Source organism: Diadema antillarum, unplaced genomic scaffold (genome assembly GCF_040938485.1).
Source record: "Diadema antillarum isolate AM-2024a unplaced genomic scaffold, OU_Dant_1.0 seq00000063_RagTag, whole genome shotgun sequence".
NCBI lineage: Eukaryota > Metazoa > Echinodermata > Echinoidea > Diadematoida > Diadematidae > Diadema > Diadema antillarum.
Window position 1 is genome coordinate 452,817 of NW_027271166.1, and position 27,184 is coordinate 480,000.

The window sequence follows — 27,184 nt, forward strand, 5'->3', positions numbered from 1 at the left end:
AAATTATTCAATCATTCATTCATTCATTCATAATATTGGGGCCTCATGCACAAAGATATTGGGGGCTCATGCACAAACATCCCATAATTAAGGTAGTAGCGTGGAACGCTATGATTGAAATGCAAAGTTCCAAAGTCCAAGGACAACGTTCAAAGTTGCATGCATTCAATATGTACATACGCCGTCTCAACCTCGCTGAGCTAACAAAACTCCAGTAGTACCGGACTAGAGAGGATAGGGAGGTGGTAGTTGTGACTTTCTAAAGGTAGGGAGGTGTAGTTGTGACTTTTTAAAGGACTCAAGGTCATTTCGTATCCACGCGAAACTCACTGTCTACCGACTCTGGGACTGACTGGTCGATTGCTTGATTGCAACATTGAATTTAGCAGGAATCAAGGAGTTCTCGGCAATTGCAAGGCAACAGTACGTTATACGTTTCCGCTTATAAATCCGATATAAGTGTGTCAATAATATCGCCGTTGGTGTGCTGTCCTTGCAGCAATGGTGTTCAGCAATTCAGTAACAGAGGCGATTTAGATATACCCTATACATGATAGCCATCAAGATGAGCGGAGACTCTACTTGTGCTTCACGTATTTTGCTGATCCTGTTCGCATCCTGCCAGCTGGGCTACGGGGCAAATATCCTGATTTTTGCTGGACTTGGAGAGGGCAGTCACTTTTTAACGGCTGGAAATATAGGGAATGGTCTCATCAAGAGGGGTCACAATGTGACTGCACTGATAAGCAACGCGTACAGCAATCGCGCTCAAGATCCCAAGTTCAAGGACATCCACTTCGAGATTTTTAAGCACAACGTGCCGCCGGAAGCCGTGCACGACCGCATGATGCGTATGACCGCCTTGGCTTTTAAGGGCACATGGCTGAGAGACGTGTTGCGAAACCTGAGCGCTCTGATGGAAGAAAACGTCGACGATTGCCGCGCGCTGTTCAGCGACGAAGCACTGCTGCGCAGATTGAAGGAAGTCCGGTACGACGTCGCCATCGTTGACCCTATATGGCATTGTTCTCTGCTGATCGGCGAATACGCTGCCAAGAGACATGTCAGTATGATGTCGACGGCTTGGATACCAAACCTCGGACGCGTGAACGGGAACCCATCAAACCCCGCCTACGTGTCGGAGATGGGGATGGGTTTCACCAATCACATGACGTTCATGCAGAGGACAAGCAACTTCCTCATGTGCCTCGTCGGCATGGCAACCATTTCCACGGCGAACGCCTTCGTGGGCATTCAGCACGATCACGGCATCTGTCCGCATCTGCAGACCAGCGATCTCTACCACAGATCGCAGCTGGTTCTAGCCAACGTCGACTTCGCCGTGGAGTTCCCGGTTCCCTTGCAGCCTCACGTCAAGGCGGTTGGTGGTCTCACCACTGAGCCGGCTAAGCGTCTTGATGAGGTGGGTCAGAATGAGTGTGCCGAAACAAAACAATAATATGTACCCTTTTGTTGATTGATTGTTGAATCTTCTTCTCCTGCTTCTAAAAGTAATCGTGCTGATGTTATTGATGGTGACAACAGAGATGATGATCATAAATTCTCATAATGATTATTACCATAAAACTCTAGTGGTACTGGATAAGCGTATTAGAATGCAGGAAAGAAAATCTTTATTAGAATTCCATATAAGACTCTGATAAAATCCATGATATCGCTGAAATTGGGGATAACTATGATAATGATTATGGATGTATGGTTCACAAACAAACAGTTTATACGATTATGATAACTACGTTAACATTCTTGACTTAGACGTGGCAACCTCACCTAGGTCTCAGTTTTCCTGTCACTCAATGCTCAATCCTCATCAAGTATAATCATGTAACCCTTACGTTGAAAAGAGAAATAAGCTATTCGCCATGAGTCACACCGCTAACCTCTACATGAATTCTAGAAAGAGATCAATGCATTTGCTATTCCCTTTGTAATAACTCTATATTCTCTGTCAGAGGCCTATAGGATATTATATAAGGAAATGAAGCTTGGGACCGATTTCCTGACCAATTTCTAATACAGCTTGGAAAGTATGAACAGGGAGGTGGACTCTCTACCACCTCTCTGGTATGAAGTACACACTGGCTTTCCTCTGCTTGGCAACCTTCCTTCCTTTATTGAGTAATCATCCCCCTCTCCCTCCAGTCTTATTTGAATTTCTTCCTGTTACACGAAATTGTCATTGAACGTTAGTGATTGTCCTTGAATTGATCTGCTGTTGATTAGTAGCAAATATTGTTCCTCATATTGCATTCAGACTGTGTCAGGGCTAGAAAAAGAAAAAGAAAAAGAAAAACCGACACGCCCTCTTCTCCCCCCAAAATACGCGTTTTCAAGTACGAAGGGCTATCCTTGAGAGAAGATTAATGACAACCTCCGAAACCCCATAGAATAGTTGCCCTAGAAAAAAACCCAGTTACAACATCAAAACACGCACACACAGCTATATGTAGTTCCATGCACACGTCATGTTCACACATACGCACATACAAACACAAAAGCGCAGACAGGGGTGGACCTATCCGGCCTGCGGTTTCATTTGTTCATTAATTAATCAGTTGATTAATTAATTAAATAATCAATTCATTCATTCATTCATTCATTCATTCATTCATTCATTCATTTATTAATTTATTCATTCATTCATTCATTCAAGTTTTATTTTCATTTCCGAACAATACCTGGGTAATACAGGCATCAATAGCATTTCATACATAGAATTTCGGCAAACCAAACGAACATCGAAAAGAAAATTTTTTGGATTGACGCTATGTTCTGTTCTCCACCCCGACCTCCCTATCTCCCTATCTCCTTCCTCTCCACCGCCCCACCCCACACCCACCACTCCCTCTCTCTGATTCTACCTCCAGGACCTTGAGGAGTTCGTACAGAGCTCTGGGGATGCTGGCATCATCATCTTCTCGCTCGGTACTTATGTCTCCTTCCTGGAAGAGAGACTAATAGCCATGTTCGCCGACTCGTTTTCCAAGCTGCCGCAGAAGGTTGTCTGGCAGCTCCGGGGAACTCCTCCGGCCGTGCTCGAGGGCAGACCGAACATCAAGATCATGAACTGGCTGCCGCAAAACGATTTACTAGGTAAGACTATTGCAGACATTATCCTTTTTTATGTCTATGAATAGCAAGTCAATTATAAAAGTGTTTAATTCTTTTGTTGGGCGCGGGGTAGGAAATGAATCGTACAAGTATCTTTTTTAAGCATTCCTTCCAATCTCCAGGATTTGTATGTACTCAAAATGCTTTTTTCCAACCTTCTCTGTTAATTGCATAATTATAAATTTCTTATGTTGTACATTGTAATTTCAATACACTACTAATTCCCCCCCCCCCCAACAAAAAAAAAAATCATGCTGGCATGTTTTTGTTGGAGATGGAAAATGAATGAATGAATGAATGAATGAATGAATGAATTATTGGAACAACCATTATAATACAGAACATTTTTTTTTACTAATCTGTATGTTCACATTTATTTCTTCATTACTCCATTCATTTATCTATCTTTAGCTCTTTTATTTTCATTATTTATCTATTCATTGATTTGTGTATCTATTCAATTATCTATTGGTTTGTTGATTTATTCATTCATTTACCTATCACTGTCATTAGTGGAAGGTATACATTTGTTTCGCTTTGTTTTGTATCTGCCGTGCATGTATTCTTCGCTAATGTTGAAGGACTCCTATTACATGTATTAGTTGCTTCCTTTAATCAGACACCACAAAACACATGCGTGTCTGCAGCATACTATCGACCATTCTGTAAACATGGTACATGGTTTTTGGCACTTCACATCTTGTCGGAAGAGATATTCAATTATCAAAAAATTTATTGATAGGCGACATTTTTTAGAATACGAGCTGAAACATACGCAAAGGATTTTCTTTCATGAAGCAAAATAAGAAGCAAACAACAAAAAACAAACAAACATCACAATAACTCTCTTTGGCTTCGTGTTTTTTTTTTCTCAAAGGCCACAACAAGACCAGGGTGTTCGTGTATCAAGGGGGTAACAACGGTCTCTACGAAGCCGTCTACCACGCTGTACCGCTTATCGTCATTCCACTGTTAGGCGACCAATTCGACGTCGCTGCCAGAGTGAAGAGTCGAGGAATCGGTCAGTCGCTCGACATCAAGTCCGTCACGACAGAAAATATCGTCTCTGCCTTGTCCGCCGTCATCAATGACCACAAGTAAGGGGATAAACAAAGGTCAATGACAATGATGATGTGGCGATATTTCTGCAGGTCTGATTCATTTATGAATTGAATTGTATCGACAGATGTACGTGCAGATGAAGCACATAATGTTTGCCTTATTCATATCTTAACAGCCATTGTTAAAAGGGATGGTAGTATTGGTTGAGGCAAGGATTCAGCCTGTAACCTTTTGCAAGATACTTGGAAACCGGTTTAGTGAATGTTAGAGAAGATAATTTTCTGAGGGGAATTCAAATTTTTTTATGATGAAAATAAGTTTTGAATAACGAAGATACTCTCTAAAAAAAAAATCGAGTGAAAATATTCACTCTTGAAAGAGTGAATACAAAAAAGGAGTGAATTTATGGTGAAATTGGAGCGATTTTTTAGTGAAAATGTTTATTTTCACTCAAAATTCACTCCAATTTCACTCTAAATTCACTCTTTTTTGTATTCACTCTTTCAAGAGTGAATATTTTTACTCAATTTCTTAGAGAGTATTTATATATACATAACACAGTAAAAAAGAGATCTTAATAAAAGGTACGTCAAACCTTGTATTAGGATTGCTATATTTTGGATATCTCGGCCATTTCAAAACCAACTTTTATCAAATTAACTTTGGAATCCTCTTAGAATTACACTGTATATGCTCTTCCATATTTCGTAAGAGGTTTCTCATTTAGTGTCATTATCTTTAAAAAAAAAAGCCTGATCAAAAAATGCTTGAAACCTGAAGCCCCCTCCTAACCCAAACTGTGGTAGTACATGTACATTCCTTTAATTGTTTTTCATCTTTGGACGATCTAGTATACAATGGTATACGAAGAGTGTGATAGCAAAACGAGATGTCTCCATTTTTGCCAATTTAAGAATCTTAATGTGGCAAAAGTGGAGACAACTCATTTTGTTATCACACTCTTCGTAAACATCTGATGTTTGCGATAAAAGATGCCAAAAGACAATGAAAACAAATTAAAAGATATGGGATATTTCTCATTATAACTTCGAAAATTATGTATGTCTATAAAGTAAGGTATCGTCGTAAAGGTATTATTTTGCTCAAGAAATTTGGGCCTGCATGCATAAATTTGAGATCAAGCATAAGTGAGACAATCAAACATAAGTCTCGGAATACTCAATTCTGATTGGCTGATACCTGACTTAAGTTTAATTTTTTGTTTTGTTTTGTTTGTTGCACCTTTGTATGCAACAGGGCCCTGTTGTCTAGATGATGAAGATGTACTGTCTTAAGGCGCTGTTACTATAAATCAAAATGTTGGACAGTTGACGGCTATATGAAAATCCACATGCACATTACGGACATCATGGAAATAAAGTCGAGCGTAGTCGTATTGTCATGGGTAGTAAATATTTCCAGCTAAGATTAGTGTTCCTCATACTCTGTCTTCTTCTTCAGCACACACACATACACACACACACACACACACACACACACACACACACACACACACACAGACACATGCCATGCGCGTTGGGGGCGCCCTTTCTCTTTACACGATCATGTTTCTTTATCTTTTTTATTTTCATTCGGCGTAGATATAAGGAGACAGCTCGGCGGGTGTCGGCGACTTTTCACAGCAGTCCCATGAAGCCGGTCGAGAGTGCCGTATTTTGGGTCGAACACCTCATCGACCACGGGGGCGAGTACATGCGACCACCGATACATGACCTCACCACCGTGCAGTATCTGATGCTCGACGTCGTCGCGTTTCTCCTCTCTTTAGTCATGATCGTTCTGGTCGCCCTGGTGTTCACGTGCAGATTTTCGCTGAGATGTTGCAAACGTTTGGTAGCTAGGAAAAAGGCCAAGAGTGAATAATACTCCCGCAGTTGTGCATAAGTTTGACTTTAACTCGAGGGTTTATAAATGCCCACTGAGTCGAGATACGATTCTTCCATTTGTGACCTATGTAAGTATCAGGTATCAGTGTACTTGGCTACATCGTCAGACTATAAACTATGTTATGATTCCATAATAAATCCGATTTGATGAAAAAGAATGCTGATAGAGCCTATTATGTATTCCTAAAAGGTTCGCCTTCAATTGAGTTGATTTTTTGACGTTTTTCTGACGAAGAAATGACGTGGATTGCAGCATCTCTCCAAAATTAAAGGGATTCGTTTGTGTCATTTACCCCAACAAAACTCAAGACGACCAAGTTTTAGAGGATACAGGATACGGTGTCATGGCCATTTGCTCCTGAGACAATTGTTCCCATAAGTTATCTTCACGCCAAGCCAAACATTACCCTAACAAGAATCTTAATCTATCAGTGAACATTGAGCAAAGAAAAAATCCCATTTACTTTGCTCAATGTTTCACTAACAAACTATATAATATATTCATTTCTGGTCAGTTTCCCATTGTTTGTGCTCATTGATAATCCTAATCCTCACATCAAACTGAATTAAAACACTATGACAACCCTTACCCTAAGTCCTTGGAGAAAGTAAGACCGGAACAATAACTGTCGCAGGAACACTCGTTGTGCCACCACATGATACAGACTACCTGATATCCAATACTACCTTGAATTCTACTGGTTTTGATAGGCCAAAAAATCACAAACTCTGGAATTGTCTGATCCGAGTATCTATCCTCGTTGACAATAGTTTCTATTTCACTTCCTTTTTCACCTTCAAAGTAGGAACTCCCCCAAATACCTGAAGAAAAAGTTTCACGAAGCCAAATCTATGCACCTGCCTTGATTGATATCTTAAATTAACTGAGAAAGCAAAGGTAAGTCTCATAGAATAAAATCTCTGAAACTTTAGGTCATAATTTTCATCGCTTTGTGGAATATTTCAGCATTGAGCTGTGCAAGGAGATGTGTCGAGATTACATTACATGAAACCTTCCATGCTATATCATGAGCTTGTACCTGCAAAGTGTAAACCATTAATTACGCTTACTTTAGTTGATTCCAAGGTTGATTACATCTAGAAAGGCTTGTTAGGGTTTTTATTTGCTTGTTTGCTTTAGGTCTGTTACGGGTGAATTTCACAGGTAGGCCCTACATAGAATAACAGCAAAAATGATTGTAATGAAAACATTTCAGACCTATTTTGATAAAACAATCTATGAATACATATTATGTGATGTGAGGACCTATGCAGATTAGCAAAATCTCAAAGAACCAGAATTGGATGTAAGAGGGCCTATATTAAGTCACTACTGTATTATCAATAGGCGCGGTCAGACTGGTATAAAGGTCGAGAAGTTTAAGATGGCGAAGTTTTCGAGATCTTAAACTTCTCGATCTTTTGCCAGTCTGACCGCGCCGATTCTGATCGAGCTACGCAAACAGCTGAGAGACCCGTTCAAGACATTACTTTTTCGTATCAAAGTCCATACAATGATCTATTATGACGTAAAAATTCCAAGAGATTGGAGAGGAGTATATATCACGCGTAATGTTTAAACAAAGTGCAGAACGCCACAGGTCTTTAAGGTAATTAAATGTCATGATAGTTATTACCAAATTATGTTGCAATTTAAAAATTACTTTTATCAGCATGACTACGTCACACACACACACACACAAACACAAACACAAGCAAACCCACAACAACAACAACAACAACAACGACGACGACGACGACAACATAGTGAACATTCTTTTTTTTTGTGAGACCAAGGCAAATATAAGTGTGTGGTTGAATATCATACGAAAAATGATGTCAAATTAGCAATAAAATACTTGTCGTAGAAGAGTGACTAAACTGTTAAGATCTGTTTTGTCGAAATGGTATGACGGTATGAAACTTCTCAAGATCGATAATTAGTATACAAAATAATATACTTTGGCTTGAGAGATAATGGTTAAAACTATTGGCAGAGGTGACTCCAAAATATCACTATTCACTAACTGAAGGCGCAGCCCCGAAGTGACTAGTATTTATACAGGCACCAAGGAAGCTCGGGATGTGACGTCATTTCCAATTGTAGTGTACTATTTGGAAATGTCGTTTTAAAAAGTTATGTTCCAAATAGTATGCTACGAGTGGGAAATCAGGCCAGAATTCTAAAATAGTTGAAATTTTTATCATGTGAGGCTCTTTCAACCAATCACTATTGAGGATAAATTTCATATCCAAAGCATAACTTATTCTAACCCAGAGTACTCTACCAGATGATAATGCCTTATTTGCTACGTATCTATAATTAATTTCTGAGAAAAGAGTAACTATCGTTTATTGGTTAGATACAAGAACTGCTTGAAGAGACCCTTAATCACCTGCCACATCATGCCACATCGGCAACCTACAGTGGGCTGCTATCGCCTCTGATCGCACATCTTGGCGCCTCACTGTTAGCTGAGCAACAGCCGTCTTTGACGTTTGCGGATGATCGCAGAGCCCACCTGAATGGAAAAAGACAACGGAGGAAAAAACCCAGCACCCAACACCAACCAACTATTTTTCCCGTGCAACCACTGCACCCTTACCTGCCTGTCCCTTATCGGACTCATCAGTCACTTACGAGCCTGCTGCAGACGTGACCTTCCTTAGATCTTCGTTCGCAAAGTAAAGCCATGGAACAAGAGTGGAAAGTTTATTCTGTTGCTCAGCTGCTGCGGTAAATGCTCAATAACCCAGAAAGTAATACTTGGTCAATTGCTGGGCAAAAAGAGAAAATGTTAACTTTAACTTATAATAAATATGAATTTATTTCTATCATATTTATTCTTCCACGATGCATTTGAAGAGTGTACTGTTGTTTTTGTTTTATTTAAAGACAAACAATGAAAATAGGGGATAACATTAAAGAGATAATAAGTAGCGCAATCAGATTAAGGAAGAATATACGGCCGTGATCTTGTAATTTGATATCACGTAAGGTAATGATCGGGACTCTACATCCCATGATTAAGGTCGTAGCGTGGAACGCCATGATTGCAAAGTTTACTTGATAAATCCGAAGTTCCAAAGTCCAAGGAGGACGTTCAAAGTTGCATGCAGTTAAAAGCTTATACGTACATACGCCGTCCCAACCTCGCTGAGCTCACAAAACTCCAGCAGTACCTCACTAGAGAGCACAGGGAGGTGGTAGTCATGACTTTTTAAAGGACTCAAGGTCATTTCGTACGCACGCAATACTAACTGTCCATCAAGGAACTGGCTGGTTGTTTGCTTGATTGCAGCAGTGATTTAGGAAGGAATCACAGAGTTCTCGGCGATTGTAAGGCAACAATATTTACGGACACTGCCGTGGGTGTGCTGTCCTTGCAGCAAATAGCTGGTGTCCAGCCATTCAGTAACAGAGGCATAGAGTATACTCTCTATATCTGATAACTATCAAGATGCGCGGAGAGTCTACTTGTACTGCACGTATTTTGCTGATCTTGTTCGCATGCTGTCAGCTGGGAAACGGGGCAAATATCCTGATTTTTGCCGGTCTTGGAGAGGGCAGTCACTTTTTAACGGCTGGAAATATAGGAAATGGTCTCATCAAGAGAGGTCACAATGTGACTGCACTGATAAGCAACGCGTACAGCAGTCGCGCTATAGATCCCAAGTTCAAGGATATCCACTTCGAGATTTTTAAGCACAACGTGCCGCCGGAAGCCGTGCACTACCGCATGGTGCGTATGACCGCCTTGGCTTTTAAGGGCACATGGATGAGAGAAGTGTTGCGAAACCTGAGCGCGCTGATGGAAGAAAACGTCGACGATTGCCGCGCGTTGTTCGGTGACGAGGCACTGCTACGCAGATTGAAGGAAGTCCGTTACGACGTCGCCATCGTTGACCCTATATGGCAATGTTCTGTGCTAATCGGCGAGTACGCTGCCAAGAGACTTGTTACCATGATGTCGACGGCTTGGATACCAAACCTCGCACGCGTGTACGGCAACCCGTCAAACCCCGCTTACGTGTCGGAGATGGGGATGGGTTTCACCAATCACATGACGTTCATGCAGAGGACGAGCAACTTCCTCATGTACCTCGCTGGCATGGCAACCTTTTCCATGGCGAACGCCTTCATGGGCATCCAGCACGATCACGGCATCTGTCCGCATCTGCAGACCAGCGATCTCTACCAGAGGTCGCAACTGGTTCTGGCCAACGTCGACTTCGCGGTGGAGTTCCCGGTTCCCTTGCAGCCTCACGTAAAGGCGGTTGGTGGTCTCACCACTGAGCCGGCTAAGCGTCTTGATGAGGTGGGTTAGAATGAGTGTGCCAAAACAAATTATATGTTAATTGTTTGTCGAATCTTCTTCTCCTTCTTCTAAAAGTAATCGTGCTGAAATAATTGATGATGACAACAGAGATGATGATTATAATGTTCATAATGAGTATTACGATAAAACTGTAGTGGTAATGGATAAGTGTATTAGAATGCAGGAAAAAATCTCTCTTAGAATTCAATATAAGGCTCTGGGTACAATCCATGATATCGATGAAAATGATGATAACTATAAAATGATTATGGCTGTGTTGTTCACAAACAAACAAACAAACAAACAAACAAACAGTTGATCAGTCTTTACTTAGACGTGCCAACCTAAACGTCTCAATTCTCATCTCACTCAGTAGTCCATCCTCATCAAGTACACTCATGGAACTCTTACATTGGAAAGAGAAATACACTGTTAGCCACGAGTCACACCGCTAACCTCTACATGAATTCCATAAAGAGATCAATGTATTTGCTATTCCCTTTGTAATGATTCTATATTCTCAGTCGGAGGCCTATAGGGTGTTATGTAGGAAGTGAACCCTGGGACCAAATTCCTGACCAATTTCTAATACAGCTTGGAAAGTATGAACAAGGAGGTGGATTCTCTACCACCTCCCTGGTATGAAGTACACACTGGCTTTCCTCTGCTTGGCAACCTTCCTTCCTTCATTGAGTACGGTTACAGTTCGTTATTCCGAAGGTTCGTTCATCCGAAAATGTGATAAGGTTTGTTATTCCGAAGATTCATTAATACGAAAATTAAATAAGGTTCGTTATTCCGAGGGTTCGTTAATCCGAAAATGAAACAAAGTTCGTTATTCCGAGGTTCGTTACGGACCCCATTTCATTTCGGACCAACGAACCTTCGGTATAACGAACCCTATTTCATTTTCGGATTAACGAACCTTCGGAATAACGAACCCAATTTCATTTTCGGATAAACGAGCCTTCGGAATAACGAACCTTCGGAATAACGCCACAAATGATCGGATTAACGAACCCTTTTTCATTTTCGGATTAACGAACATCTAGGTATAGGGAATTTGTGTGCTTCGGATTAACGAACCTTCGGAATAACGAACCTTCGGAATTACAGACAGCACCCTTGAGTACTCATCCCCCTCTCTCTCCAGTCATATTTGTATTTCTTCCTCTTACACGAAATTGTCATTGAACGTAAGTGATTGTCCTTGAATTGATCTGTCGATTTGCAGTAAACGTTGTTTATCATATTACATTCAGACTGCGTCAACGCTAAAATCGACCTCCCCCCCCCAAAAAAAAAAGGCGGTCTCAAGCCGCTAGGGCTATCCTTGAGACAAGGTCAATGACAACCTCCGAAACCCCATAAAATAGTTGCCCCAGAAAAAAACCCCATTAACAACATCAAAACACGCACACACAGCTACATGTAGTTCCATGCACACGTCATGTTCATACATACACACATGCAAAGACAAAAGCGCAGACAGAGGTGGACCTATCCGGCCTGCGGTTTCATTAGTTAATTAATATTACTTACTTACTTACTTACTTACTTACTTAATTAATTAATGGATTAACTAATTGATTAATTAATGGATTAATTAATTAATTAATTAATTCATTCATTCATTCATTCATTCATTCATTCATTCATTCATTCATTCTATCATTCATTCATTCATTCATTCATTCATTCATTCATTCAAGTTTTATTTTCATTTCCAAACAATACCTGGGTAATACAAACATCAATCGCATTTCGTACATAAAATTCCGGCAAACCAAACGAACATCGAAAGGAAAAAGTTCTGGATTGACGCTATGTTCTGGGGCTCTCCACCCTCTCCACCCCACCCTTTCTATCTTCTTCCTCTCCCACGCCCCCACCCCATCCCCACCACTCCCTCTCTCTGATTCTACCTCCAGGACCTTGAGGAGTTCGTACAGAGCTCTGGGGATGCTGGCATCATTGTCTTCTCGCTCGGTACTTATGTCTCTTTCTTGGAGGAGAGACTCATAGGCATGTTCGCTGACTCCTTCTCCAAGCTGCCACAGAAGGTTGTCTGGCAGCTCCGGGGAACTCCCCCCGCCGTGCTCGAGGGCAGACCGAACATCAAGATCATGAGCTGGCTGCCGCAAAACGATTTACTAGGTAACGCGATTTGCAAACATGATTTTTTTTTTCATGTGTATAAATAGCAAATCAATTATGTAAGTGCTTTATTGCTTTTTTTTCGGGGGGGGGGGGAGGTGGACATGCACCTTACAAGCATATCTTCTTCTAGTTCCCAAGCATCTTTATGTACTAAGGTTTTTTTTTTACCTTCCTTGTTAATTTCAAACTTATATTGATTAAGTTAATTGTACAATGTAATATTAATATATGCACTTCTTTCGTTGAAATGAGTAATGTTACACGTTTTGGTTGGATAAGGAAAATGAATGAATGAATGAATGAATGAATGAGAAATCAATCATACTATCAATCACGTTTTTATAATCAATTTGGTGATTCTACTTATTCATTCATATATTTATTCAGTTATTCATCTATTTTCAGTCATATCTATTTTGATAATAGACTAATAGTGACCGTGCACCACAAAACAAACAAAAAGTCGCACGCACTGATTTGATGTGAGGACTAAAAATAGGTGAAAAGGATCAATTTGGTCAATCTTGACTTTTATATTATTTTCTGAAAGAGCAAGTCTTCTTCTACATTATGCTTAAGTTTGGGATCATAAAATGAACAGGAAAGTGTGTTTTTAGCAGTTAATCTTGAACACTTTTGTAAAAATGAATAGTGTGATTAGGTGTGTCTTTAGAGTCCCCCTTTCATTTCTTTGAAAAACCCTGTACATACTCTTCACTTTCAACTCTGATAACTTTATAAAGGATAATACTACTGCTTTGAAAGTTAGCATTTATTATGGACAGAATGTGGACATGCCCAATTTCAGCTTAATCTGATAATCCCTTCATTGTGGTTAAACTGGTGGTTTTCAACCTGTTTTTCTGTATCATTCATTGCACAGGTAGCACGTCTTGGTGAAGATTAAACGCTTGAATAGACCCTGTGCTTCAGAGCCTCTTTTCTCAGTTCTCACTTTTCTGGAGTGTGTGCTTTCTTTCCAATATTTAGATAGGTTAGGAGAGTCCATTTGATTTGAGTTATACATAATTTTAAAGCTTGAAGTCTGCTCTTTCACAATATGCTCTTAACTAAATATCCCTGTCTAGCGACTTTTTGTTTGTTTTGTGGTGCAGGGTCACAATTATTCTTTTTTTAAATTTGTTTATCTATTCAGTCTTCTGCCCAGTTATTGGTTTACCTATAAATTCATTTATCATTTTGGGGACAGGGGATTATATAGGTTGGGTTTGTTTTGTGTTGCCGTGTATTCAGCGGTAAGATTGAATGACTTCTACTAATTTTTTTTTTCTCAGTCTGACACCACATGATACACACGTGTATCTACAGCATAATCGATCATTCTGTAAACTCCGTGTCCAGGATTTTCGGTATATCGCATTTTGTGAGATGTTATAGATAGATGACACTTGGAGAATACGAGCTACAACATACGCGAAAGATTTTCTTTCATGAAGCAGAAAAAACAACAACAAACCCTCCTCTGGCTTTGTTTGTCAAAGGCCACAACAAAACCAGGGCATTCGTGTACCAAGGGGGTAATAACGGTCTCTACGAAGCCGTCTACCACGCCGTGCCGCTGATCGTCGTTCCACTGTTCGGCGACCAATTCGACGTCGCTGCCAGAGTGAAGAGTCGAGGAATCGGTCAGTCGCTCGACATCAAGTCGCTCACGAGCGAAAATATCGTCGCCGCGTTGTCCGCCGTCATCAATGACCAAAGGTAAGGCGGCAATCAAAGATCAATTATGATGTGGCGATATAATTCCTGTTAAGTCTGATTTATTTATGAATAGGATGGTACCTATAGATATACCTACAGATGGAGCGTAAAATGTTTGCTTTACTCATCTCCTAATAACCACGGTTTTAAGGGACGGTAGTGTTGATTGAGGTGAGGATTCAGCCTTTAACTTTTTGCTAGATACTTGGAAAACGCTTTATGAAAATGTTAAAGAAGATACAATTCTAAGGGGAAGTCAAATTGTATTTGATGAAAATCAGTTTTAAAATTACTGAGATACCCAAAAACACAGATCTTAATAAAAGGTGGGTCCCATCTTTTATTAGAATTGCTATTTTTTTTTTGGATATCTCGGCCATTTCAAAACCATTTTCTGAAAAGATCATCATTAAAAAAATAACGCTTAAAACCTGAAACCCCTTTTCAAGACACACACACGCACGCACACACCCACACACACATGCACAGACACATGCCATGCGCACCTCGCGATTTTTTTTTGTATGTTGGGGGCGCCCTTTCCCTTTACACGATTATGTTTCTTTCTCTTTTATATTTTTATTCTGCGTAGATATAAGGAGACAGCTCGGCGGGTGTCGGCGACTTTTCACAGCAGTCCTATGAAGCCGGTTGACAGTGCCGTCTTTTGGATTGAACACCTCATCGACCACGGGGGCGAGTACATGCGACCACCGATACATGACCTCACCACCGTGCAGTACCTGATGCTCGACGTCGTCGCGTTTCTTCTCTCTGTGGTCGTGATCGCCCTGGTCGCCCTAGTGTACACGTGCAAATTTACGCTGAGATGTTGCAAACGTTTGGTAGCCAGGGAAAAGGCCGAGAGTGATTAATAACCTTGCAGTATGTGCATAAGTTTGAATATGCAAAACTCACATTGTACTTCACATTGTTTATATGCAAATGTCATGTTGTATACTTTAGTCGGAAGTAAAATGAAATGAAATGAAATGAAATGAACTGAAATGAAATGGAAATGAACTGAAATGAACTGAAATAGAAATGAACTGAACTGAACTGAAATGAAATGGAAATGAAATGGAAATAAAATGAAATGAAATGAAATGAAATGAACTGAAATGAAATGGAAATGAAATGAAATGAACTGAACTGAACTGAACTGAAATGAAATGAAATGAAATGAACTGAAATGAACTGAACTGAAATGAACTGAACTGAACTGAAATGAAATGAAATGGAAATGAAATGGAAATGGATGCAGTTTGACATTAACAGGAAGGTATATTGTTTATCGAGTAAAGATACAATTTGTGGCATATGCATGTATATCATATCCGGGAATAAGCGTTAAATCTCCAAACGTCGGCAAAACCAGGGTTTCTTGTATCAGAGTATCATGCAATGTACATTATAATGTGTGTGTGTGTATATATATATATATATATATATATATATATATATATATTCTCTCCCCGTCTACATGGTTAGATTGCAGAGATGTTATGGTTCCACAATAAATTCGATATGATTAAAAAAAAAAAACCCGATTCCTGAAAGAGACTATATATATTCGTAAAAGGTTCGCCTTGACTAGATTCATAGAAGTTCTTCTGACGAAGAGATGCATGGCGTGATATTGCAGCTTCGGTCCAAAATCAAAGGGATTCGTTTGTGTCATCAATTACCCCAACAAAACTCAAAATAACCAAATTTTAGACGATACATGATACTGTTCCATGACATTTGTTCCTGCTACAATTGCTCCCATATGAACATATCTGCATGCCAAGCCAAACACAACCCTAACAGGAATCCTAATCTATTAGTGAAAATTGAGCAAATAAAAAAAAAAATCCCATTTCGTTGCTCAATTTTCACTAATAGATTGCATTGATTTCTGGTCATTTTCCCATTATTTGCGCTCATTAATAATCCTAATCCTCACATCAAACTAAACCTAAAACACAATCACAACCCTAACCCCAACTCCTTGGAGAAAAGAAGACCAGGGCAATTGTAGCAGGAGAACCATATGATATACAAAATCCTCACTAATATCCAATACTATCTTGAATTTTACTTATTCTAATAGGTCTACAAATCATAAACTCTAGGATTGCTTGATCTGAGAATGTATCCTAGTTGTTAATAGCTTCTTTTTCATTTGCTTTTTCGCCTACAAAGCTGGACCCCCCCCCCCCTCCCGCACGTAACTATGTTACCTTTGTGATTTATTGGCTGCAACTTCAGGCTGAAATTAGCTTCACGAAGCCAAATCTTTTAATGCTCACACTTCACCTCTATTTTTTCATTTGAAGGTTTTAAATGTATATGATATTAATAGATATAATCTTGCAATTTTTATGTATATGTGTTCAAAAGGTTTATTGCCCTCCAACATTTCTTCTAAATTTTTATTGAATAGTAATGTTTATGCTTGTAACACCCGTCGTGCTAATGATTATCATTTATGTCATGTGAGAACAAATATTTCTAAGAATACAGTTTTTTTGTAAAGGTCCATTAATATGGACCGAAATACCATTTGATTTGAAAATGAAACCGTCTTTGAATAGTTTTAAAAGGAATTATAAATCTTTACTCCTGAATTCATATTCTCATTCAGAATGATTATTTTGATTGCGCTTATGTCTTTTGATTTGTTCTTCAGCCCTATCCTTTTCTTTTCCTCCTTAGTTTCTTTTCTATACTCCCGATATATTTTACACAGTATTTATGTTTTCTAGGGGTCAGCGATTTACAAGGCTTATTGCTCTTCTCTGTTGACCCTCGTTTCACATGAATTTACTCATCGGCTCTTGTTCTTGTTGTTGTTTTGTGTATGCGTGTGTATTTCTTTTGATATTCATATATTTGTATCTATGTGCTTTCATTGTATGAATTGTTTGATAATTTTTTGTCGAATGGAAATGAATTTGAACTTGAAATCTATGCACTTGCCTCGATTATGTCTTAACTTACAAAGGAAAGATAGGTCTCAGAGAATAACATCTCTGAACCTTTCGATCATAATTTTCATCGCTATGTGGAAAATGTTCCAGGATTGAGTTATTTGGAAGATGTATGGAGTTTGCCTATATTGAAACCTTTCGCGCTATATCGTGAGCTGGTGCCTGCAAAGTGCAAACCATTAGGCACTGTTAAACTTGTTTTAGTTGATTATCATGGTTGATTGGTTGATTACATCTAGAATGCTTCGATAGGGTCTTTATTTGCTTGTTTGTTTTATGCTTGTTAATGGTGAACTTCATAGGTGCATAAAATAACAACAAAAATTTCATGTAAAACATTTATACATATAATTTTAATAAAACAATATCTGAATATGTGATATGAGGACCTATGCAGTTTAGCAAAAATATCGAAGAACCGGAATTGGATGTTTGAGGGCCTATATCAACTCACTATTGTATACTGTACATCAATAGGCACGGTTGGACTGGCAAAAGATCGAGAAGTTTAACATTGCGAAGTCTTCGCGACCTTAAACTTCTCGATCTTTTGCCAGTCTGACCGCGCCTAACCTGAGCGAGCTGAGCAAACAGCTGAGAGACCCGTTCAAGAGGCTTACCTTTTCATATCAAAGTCCATACAATTATCTATTATGACGTTGAAATTCCAAGAGATTGGAGAGAAGTATTATGATTATATCACGCGTATATAAACAACGTGCAGAGCGCAAACGGTCCTTAAAGTAATTATGTCACGACATTTACTACTGAAATTACATTGCAATTTAAAAATGACTATAATCAGCATGACTACGTCACACACACAAATACACACACACACACACACACACACACAAACAAACCTTCACACACAAATATGTTCATAATATCATTTCATGTCACCATGTCAGACATTCAATAATTGTAGAAATATCAATTTACGATCATACACGTTTCCCTCCTTTCCCTGACAAACTTATATAAGTATCTCATATTATTTTACCTCAATACAAAGGGAAATATTTCAGAGTGCCTCTTCAGAGCACAATATGCTTGTTTAAAAAGACCAGATATATTTGATTCTCGCTAGTTTCCACCAAATTCAACTGAAGCACAGACGATACTAATAATGCTGTGATCACGAGTAGACAGGGTTCAATATATTTATTTATCATTTTTGCAGACGCCGTAAAAATACTTTGCGATGTACTTGAACATTTAGTTTAGATTTTCTGCGCTTGTTATATCACGCACAGGCTCTCTCTCACACACACTTGACTTACATACGGATTACATACATACAGACTGACAGAGAATAATTGAAACATACATTGTACAGACACACGCATAATACTGCAGACACAGAGGCAAGCACACATGCTCACAAATAATATGAAAAGTAAAGAAGCGCATTTGATTTTCAACAAGGAACGTTTTCGTTACAAAGTTGAGAATTTATCATCTTAAAAAAAAACTCTTGAACATAACGCTGTCTAATTAGGCCTATTTGGTATGATAGTATGATACTGCTGATTTTGTACATTGTGATGAATAATACTTCTTATCAAACTGATGAGAAGTAACGAGAAAGGAATATAGATGAGGAAAAGTATTGCTTTATGGTATATGTCGATGAAAAAAACTCAACCCCTTTAAAGCAACGAGTGCACTATATGGTTTGCAGATTCCCTGTAATTAAACGATGGCTGCAAGATTTTCACTAAAATACTTTCGTCATTGAGGCAGAAATTTGTGTTTGTAAGCAAATTCAATGCATAATTAATATCTCTGTCGGGTAATGTATGTGAGTGTAGAGGTATTTCTCGTGCAAACTATACGCGTCATTTTTCGTCACCTCGGTGAATAGAACATGGACATTGTCGGCAGTGTTTATAGAATTGGGAAATGCACGTCAGTATCTTTGGTAATGATTTCGTATATTCAGATTGTTTGTTGATCGACTCAGCTTTCCCAGACCGGTCCTCATAAAGAGATTAGCGACTTTTTGGCCGAAAGCAACAACAACAACAACGACAACATAGTAAACATTCAAATCTTTATAGTGTGACCAAGGCACACATCGGTGCATGGTTAAATATCAGACGGGAAATGATGTCAAATTAGCAATAAAGTACTTGTCACACGAAACTTTAAAATCAGTGTTGTCGAAATAGTATGGCGGTATGAAACTTCCCAAGATCGATAGTTGGTATACAAAATGATATAATTTGGCTTGAGAGATACTGGTTAAAACTATTGGCAGAGGTGACTCCAAAATATTACTATTCACTCACTGAAGGCACAGCCTCGAAGTGACTAAGTACTTATGCAGGCACCGAGGCACAGTTCGCGATGTCATAATTGCTTCGTGACGTCATTTTTGAAATATAGTGAAACTATTTGGATATGTCGTTCTAGAAAGTGATGTCACATTACGTATATTCCACATAGTATGCTACGAGTCGGAAATCAGGCCAGAATTCTAAAATAGTTGAAATTACATACGACAAAGTGAGGCTCTTTCAACCAGTCACTCAGAGAACGAATTACATATCCAAAACATAACTTATTCTAACCTAGAGTGAGCTACCAGATGATAGTGCCTTGTTTGCTACGTATTTATAATTAAGTAATTTTCTAACAAGAGAGTAACTATTTTTCATCACAGGCAAGACAAGACCAATACAGGGTTAGTAAATGACACAATCCAATTTATTTCATCTGCTATGTCGGCAATATTCCTAACTGGCTGAAAAATCTTCCTCGCAATTTAATCGTAAGTATTTCAGCCCAATATTTCTCTCTACATCAAACACGAAATCTAAACTGACAGGCGAAAATGTAATAATGATAATAATAATGATAATAATCCCGCACAAACCACTGGGCGCGGACGAATACATGTAAATATTGTATGCTGGCAACAGGCCTACTGAATACATTACCTAGTAGGCCTATACTAGTAATACATATTTCTAAAGTTGTATACCAATGGCGCCTAAAGTTGCGCTCATTCATAATAAAATGACAATACATCATCGCCGTCATTACACACGATGTGATATTGTAGAAAGATATCTATCAACAGAGTGGTAATAAAGTATGAAAACTGGTCCTGCTCGCACCATTGGCCAAACCGGCTGGACACCTTGACAGTGATAAAAATGAGCGAGCAAAATTAACATGTAGGCCTACATAAAAACAGTCCATGGAAGATGTTGTCATCAAAATGTAGACATACAAAATGAGATCAATGTTATGGTACAAAGTCAGGCTTTTCGTAATCGAATAAGCTGAAGTCCTTCGAATAAATGTTCCATAACCTAATCAAATTTTCCTTTGGAAGTGATTTGAAAGCCCTTTCAAATTCGGACGTGCTGTTTGTAGGATGGCTGTTGCCGCGGGACGGGAACTGTACGAGCGAGTCTAGTCCCAGGTCGGTGAGCATGAACCTGGCGTCCTCCGATACGGTTTCCAGGTGACCCAGGTAATCGTAGTTGATTTTGCACGGGGCACAGATCTTGTAGATCTCCTCCCAGTGGTCATCGAAGAATGGCCGCTGAGGCTGCGTCAAAAACTTCACGAACTCCGTCCACGTGATGTTCTCACCCGTTTTCAGCTCCCTCTGTGTGGCGTGCGGTCGAAACTTCTTCATAATAGTCTTGGCAAAGCCCTGGAAGTACGTCTCCTTACGGTACTGTATGACGTCGCCATATTTGTTATTGAACGCGGAGAGAACGCGCACGAACGGATTTCGCGCGTACGCGAACTTCTTGTAGGTGGCAAGTTTGTGTTTCCGCTCCGTCTGCGAAAAGCCCGCAAGGCGCTTCATGCCATTGGTGAAGTGGACTTCGTTGGAGGACATCTCGCTGATCTTCTTCGTATTTCCGCTAAGCACCATCATCACCCGCTTCCAATTGCTGCAGGCGACCTTGGGCACGAAGCAGTAGAGGAGCTTGTGCTGGTCGTTGACGTAGATGTGTCTGTACGTGTTGTCTGTGATCGGACCCCGGGACAGGTCAGGGATGCTGTCGCATTTCTGCCGAACCAGCTCGCGACGCAGGTGGTTGACCTTTCGACGCGCAGCCATGAAATCGTCGTCGTTGTCGAACCTCTCGTCCAGTTTCGTCTCGTTGGCCCTCGGCTGGTGAAAAGAGGAGACACATTCATAATATCAGGACCAGTATTCCATTAAATGCAAGTTACATGACATATGGACAAGTTGCGGTATTTAGAGACCTTGTAGCGCGGGGAGACCTGAGTGACTCAATCGTCATTTGGTGCCAACTGGGGTACATTCGAAAACTACGAGTAGCGCCAGTCAGCGTCTATGGGAAGGAAAGCATGGCGCTCCTCGAACGGCACCGTCTTTACCAGTAGAGATTATTCAACTCTCTGTGTACTTCATAGACATTAAGTAATAAAATTGTGCACAATTCGTTAAGGGAATTTTCAAATACATTCGAGCCGGGCCAACCTTCCCACGCTACATTTGAGGCTCTTTAGACGTTATCTTCGCGGATATCGAGAGCACTCATCAATTTACAACTCACTTTCGCAAGAAAATTTTTACACATTTTTCCCCGATCAGCGATAGGTACCAAAAGAGCTTAAATGAAGCATAATATAGGGTGCCGTTACTTCGCCTATACAAGACGAACTTGGTGTGTAAATGCAGGGAGGTGCTCACCTCGCTGGTAAATGACAAAGCCAACTCCATCATGTCCACTACTGCCTAGGAAGCCTTTGTTCATAATCCTATGACGTTATCCTATTGCTACACATTCATGGCTCCTTGACCCATAAAAAGCGTGAGATTAGGAGTTGAATCTATGGAAAGAAAAGAATCTATCGAGCTTATTAGACTCGACCTCGTAAATTCCTGTTTTGCCAAGGTAGAGCCATGCAATCTACACCGTTCACCTTTTAATGCAATACATGATACATAATGGATGCTGGCAGCCAGAACACACTCGAGGGAAGTGGGATGTTGCATAGGAGATCAAGTCATGCCATTCAGAAAAATATTATCTTCTCACATTGCCGCCATGATTCCTTGGCTCAGCTTTGCTGGCTTGCTATGAATGCAGAATCGGAATCTTTATCAAGTGCATCAGCCAGTCATAAAGTCATCACTGACATGATACACGATTAGAAGTACCGTTTTTGAGATAGCGTCATCAGCTTTACTGTCTTTTGCGGGGTATAAACATGTTTTGGCAGAAGTAGAAGTAGTATTACCCCGGGTGGTTTTTGAGGCAGGAGGCAACAGACCTGTAAGCTAACTGTTTTCCTTTTTTTTTTAGTAGTAATTGCAGTGTTGATATCATAATTATGATAATCCTTATCATCGTCATGTCATAATTATGACGTTGATATCATAATTTCGGTAATATCGTTATTATTATAATCATTAACTGTAAAAATGAATATTATGTCATCTTATTATCTCTATTGATATTATGCTTCTGTTTTGACGAGGATGGCAAACAATAAGGAATAGGCACTATCAGCATTTTCAGGGTAAATCTTATGAGACACCTGTAGATAGTATGTAAAACTGGCCTGCCAGTGGTATGCACAGAATAATAAAGGAACTTTTATTCATCTATCATTATAATAATATTTGATAATTACAAAAATAATCATACTTTCAAGAAGGAGCTTATAATAAGTAAATACTCCTATGAGACAGTATCCATGCTGACGAGATATTAATTTTGAGCTCCCTTGTGGAGACAGCTATAATGAGCTCCCTGTTGGAGACATTTAATTTAAGCGCCCTCGTGGAGACATCATATTTCATAACAATATAGGTCTATATTTGATAGTGACATTTGATTTGCATAGGGTTTATTATGGTCTGACCTGATGTAAGTACTATCTGGAGCAATTTATCTTGTAGTAGGGTCCTTTTTTAACACAACGATAACATGGAATAATAGCTGTACCAACCTCTTGGATTCTTGGGCCATTTTCTGTCTTGTTGGACATACTACTGTGTTCCGACAGTTTTTGCTGCGATTCGTGTTCCCGGATGTTCCGATTCGCAACAAAATGGCGGTCATTGTCATCTCCTTTCACTGGTCCGGGGTTTTTGACGGGATCCGGTAGTTCCCATGGAAACGGAGGTGGGTTGTTTCGACGGGGCTTGTCGAGGTTAACACCAACTGTTCCGCAATGAAACAAAAGGAGAGGATAAAAAGGCGTGTCGGAACCATGTCTCAGTGGCATAAAAAAACCTATAGGTTTTTTATGCCACTGATGTATACAGTTGGGTAGGCATAACGGCATAATTACTTGTTCATATTTAGATGCAGCCATGCATCATGATTTGGTTTTGATACAGACCAATCTTGAGCCTTCTCTTTTTCATTCTTAACACTAACAGTGCAACTGATCTCATTCGGCCAATGAACTCCAAGTGTACAAGCTGGAAACGATAGGTAGAGAAAAGCATGGCGTAATACGTATCCATATGTGGTCTGAGAATGCTGAAATGTATGACGGCTCACTCTGGAAAGACTTTTCCACTTATCTATACCATACCACTAAACACCATCTTACCCTTATCAGCTTAAGCACGGATACATGCTGGCTCCACTCATACACCATCATTTACCAAAATGTGTGTGCATGTGTGCATCTGTGCGTAAGCTACTTATAACAATGCTAGCGTAGAGTAAGTATGGTAAACTTAAAGGCAGCCGATCGCCATCCCTAATGGTACGTAAACTCCGAACGACCGAAGTTTGTGTAATGCTACCACTGAGACAAGTTTTAGTGTATGTGTGTGCGTGTGTGTGTACGCATCATACACAAACATTGTCACCGCGAGCTGCGGTGATTGGAGGAGAGAGGCCAGAAGACGCTGCGGCGTGTGTGTGTGTGTGTGTGTGTGCGTGTGTGTGTACGCATCATACACAAATATTGTCACCGCGAGCTGCGGTGATTGGAGGAGAGAGGCCAGAAGACGCTGCGGCGTGTGTGTGTGTGTGTGTGTGTGTGTGCGTGTGTGTGTACGCGTCATACACAAATATTGTCACCGCGAGCTGCGGTGATTGGAGGAGAGAGGCCAGAAGACGTGTGGCTCTTTTGGCCTCTCTTCATGCGCATGCGCACTGAGAGTGTGCGTCCATTCGGAAGCTCTCGGGACAGCCATTTTGGGTTAGGAGATAAGCACAGGGAGCTCTCTTGTAGCCTACCGTATTTTCGCTGACCCATTGAGCCAGCGCTATTCTCATTCGGGGGTCACTACATTTGATACAGAATGGGGGAGGCAGCGTGTTGTGTTCGTCTCCGTGCCGCACAAACCACTCGCCACGACCGAGTGTCTTTAACAGGGGGTGGGGGTACAAGAAAGTCTGCTCTTCCTCTAAATCTGTGAAAGAGTAGTTGCCTATACCACAACGCTATAATAATCTGGTCGAACGTTACGTTACTTTTTTCTTTCTAGATGTCGATATAGATGGGTTATGGAGGATCTTAGGGCAGTGGACATGGTAGGAGGAGTTCTGTAGTTCCAAATCGTTTAGAAAATGTGATTGTATCTCCATTGATAATCATGTTTAAAGTAAGGTTGGATGATCACTGGTAGTCTGGCCGCTTTAACCTTCCCTGATCAAAACGTCCAAACATTGTTATGCGTAAAAGTGAGTAACCCATAACTTTAAGAACAGACCGAGGATCACTGGATCTATCTCCCCTCGTACACTGATGATGATGATGATGTTGGTAATTTTAACCAGCTGGTAACAGAGTAACATATTTTTTACATACCGTCATAGGTGTAAAAGGTCGTCATGTAGACAGCTGTGTAGACTACACAGCACATGACCAGCACCAGAAGTCCCCATCTCCGAACGAACCGACCGCGGAACATCCTCTAGGCGTTGCCTTGGTGACGGTAGGGAAAGCATCCACGGAGATTCTTGTTACAATACTCACACTTGCCGATTCAAGATCTGTCGGATGAAAATATTAGGGATGCAGTTCTGTTTAGCCTTCTAACGCTCACAATAATTTACTGACGAAATAAATGAAGGGCTTATGACTAACTTCTGTTTATCTATTGCTTAGCACATGCAATGATAATCGTCATTTTTATCACACGACAAATGTGCTTTGTAATCACTAAATTGCAATTAAGGTGCACACCGCATATTGATTAATGATAAAGGACAGGAATTCACTTGAAGGTATATGACATCAGGCTCGACATCAGGCTTGTCATCTCATGACTATCATACACATTTGCTTATTCCTTTATCAAACAGTATCACATTCTGTAATATTGTCAATAATTCATAAATCTATGCATTGGGCGATAGGTCCTGCATGTAGATTAACGTTTAACCGCGACGTCAAAATAGATTAGGATGCATGCGCAATGCGCTTTTGTTTTTCCTTTCCTTCATATTCGTTCCCGATTCATTCATCTCAAAAGCTCAGCAAAGCATTGTGCTATACTTAACTCACGTTAGCAAGTACGTAAATAAGAAGTAAGGTCACACTTAAAAAGAATTGAGAGAATGGTGGTATTAAGAGATGCACTATAGTCTTTAAGAAATCCCTCTTTTTATATACATTTGTGTGTGCGTGCGTTTTCATACGCAAGTACAGATGAATGTATGTGTACTGTATGTGATATGTACGTGCATTGAGGCGACACCTCCCTGGTATGTGTCTAATGTGTGTATTTGTATGTTTATGTATAAGTGTGAGTACGTGTAATACATGTTGTATGATCTACGTGTGTGTAGGCCTATATATCCATTCATAGTGTGTAAGCATTATATCAATAAATTCACACAAAATAATGATTCCTATTCGTTTGTAATGTTTCATATTGATCTAGGACTCTAAAATTTCGTATGAACGGCGGCGCCTTAAAAGTCCGTTAGAAGGACTTTGATTTCACGCTCCATAGACTTTGTACTGCATCCACACATAAGATGTTTGTTATGCTGATATCAAGTATCTTACATGTGTAATGCTATCTTATAGAACAACACAGGTCAACGATTATATTGGGAGATTAAGAATGGAGTGTTTGAACATCTTTTAATACATCCTAAGTAAAGATCGGATCAGAAAAGATGAACTGCGAACGAGTCTTACCTTGTCAACTAGAACTAATTCATTCTTTCCAGTTTCCTCGGTGCAAAAGCCAAGAAAAAAACCAAGTGGACGGTGTAATTCCTGTGACGATGTCAAAGCATTTAATCTTGCCTTAAGAAGTCAGTGCCCTCGAAGACAGTCTGCTTCTAGTTGTCGAGATCGTCACTGACATGCCAGTTCCCCACGTCTCACTCTCTTTCCTCGTTACAAAGTTCGAAATCTAGGCACTTGGGACATTTCAAGAGTCTAGACGAAGACTTTGAAGGGAATCTGCTGTATTCCTACAGAAACAAGTCGTGAGCACACTTCACCCACTGCAAATTAAAAGCCGTGTAGATCCTTCAGATGTCTCCTTTTCTTATCTCGAGACGTGTTAGCTTTTCTTTTCCGCAAAAAAGGGGTTCTGAATAAGAAACCACTGGAATCTAATGGAGCGAAGTCCGCACCCCGCTCGCTTCCACGTCTCAGCGTTATTGTTCGTGGGCATTCAGTGGCCAGTATGGGCAGTTTCTTGCACCGACCAAAAGCCGAATGGACGAGCTATTGTTACGGACAATGAGGTTACGTAAGAGCCTCGTCGCTAACAATACCCCGAAGAAGGAGGGTTTCAATACGGAACTTGCCGCTTCATGACGTGCTAGCTCAGAAAAGATGATCGCTAAAGGCAATCGATCAGGCAATCAAAAAGGGGGCTTTCTGGCTGTAATAACGCTGATGATATCAAGGTTTCCGATGGTTAGACATTAGATAGCAACTCTAATACTTGCATGCAATCATGGGTGAATCG

At 40.1% G+C, this 27,184-nt stretch overlaps 3 protein-coding genes across 3 annotated transcripts; 2 read left to right on the forward strand and 1 right to left on the reverse strand.

Moving 5' to 3' along the window:
* Nucleotides 1-550: 550 nt before the first annotated feature.
* LOC139725847 (UDP-glucuronosyltransferase 2A3-like) lies at nucleotides 551-6,078 on the forward strand. The gene is made up of 4 exons (XM_071636926.1): nucleotides 551-1,423; nucleotides 2,889-3,114; nucleotides 4,010-4,229; nucleotides 5,796-6,078. Exons 1-4 carry the CDS (start codon nucleotides 551-553, stop codon nucleotides 6,076-6,078), a joined length of 1,602 nt encoding a protein of 533 aa, XP_071493027.1.
* A 3,484-nt stretch (nucleotides 6,079-9,562) lies between these two features.
* LOC139725848 (UDP-glucuronosyltransferase 2A3-like) lies at nucleotides 9,563-15,269 on the forward strand. Its single transcript, XM_071636927.1, has 4 exons — nucleotides 9,563-10,420; nucleotides 12,352-12,577; nucleotides 14,083-14,302; nucleotides 14,895-15,269. The coding sequence occupies exons 1-4, from the start codon at nucleotides 9,563-9,565 to the stop codon at nucleotides 15,175-15,177; spliced, it is 1,587 nt and encodes a 528-aa protein (XP_071493028.1). The 3' UTR covers nucleotides 15,178-15,269.
* A 5,264-nt stretch (nucleotides 15,270-20,533) lies between these two features.
* On the reverse strand, nucleotides 20,534-25,159 carry LOC139725849 (carbohydrate sulfotransferase 11-like). The gene is made up of 3 exons (XM_071636928.1): nucleotides 25,057-25,159; nucleotides 23,233-23,447; nucleotides 20,534-21,421 (listed from the first exon to the last, which is right to left on the reverse strand). The coding sequence occupies exons 1-3, from the start codon at nucleotides 25,157-25,159 to the stop codon at nucleotides 20,534-20,536; spliced, it is 1,206 nt and encodes a 401-aa protein (XP_071493029.1).
* Between the last annotated feature and the right edge of the window lie 2,025 nt (nucleotides 25,160-27,184).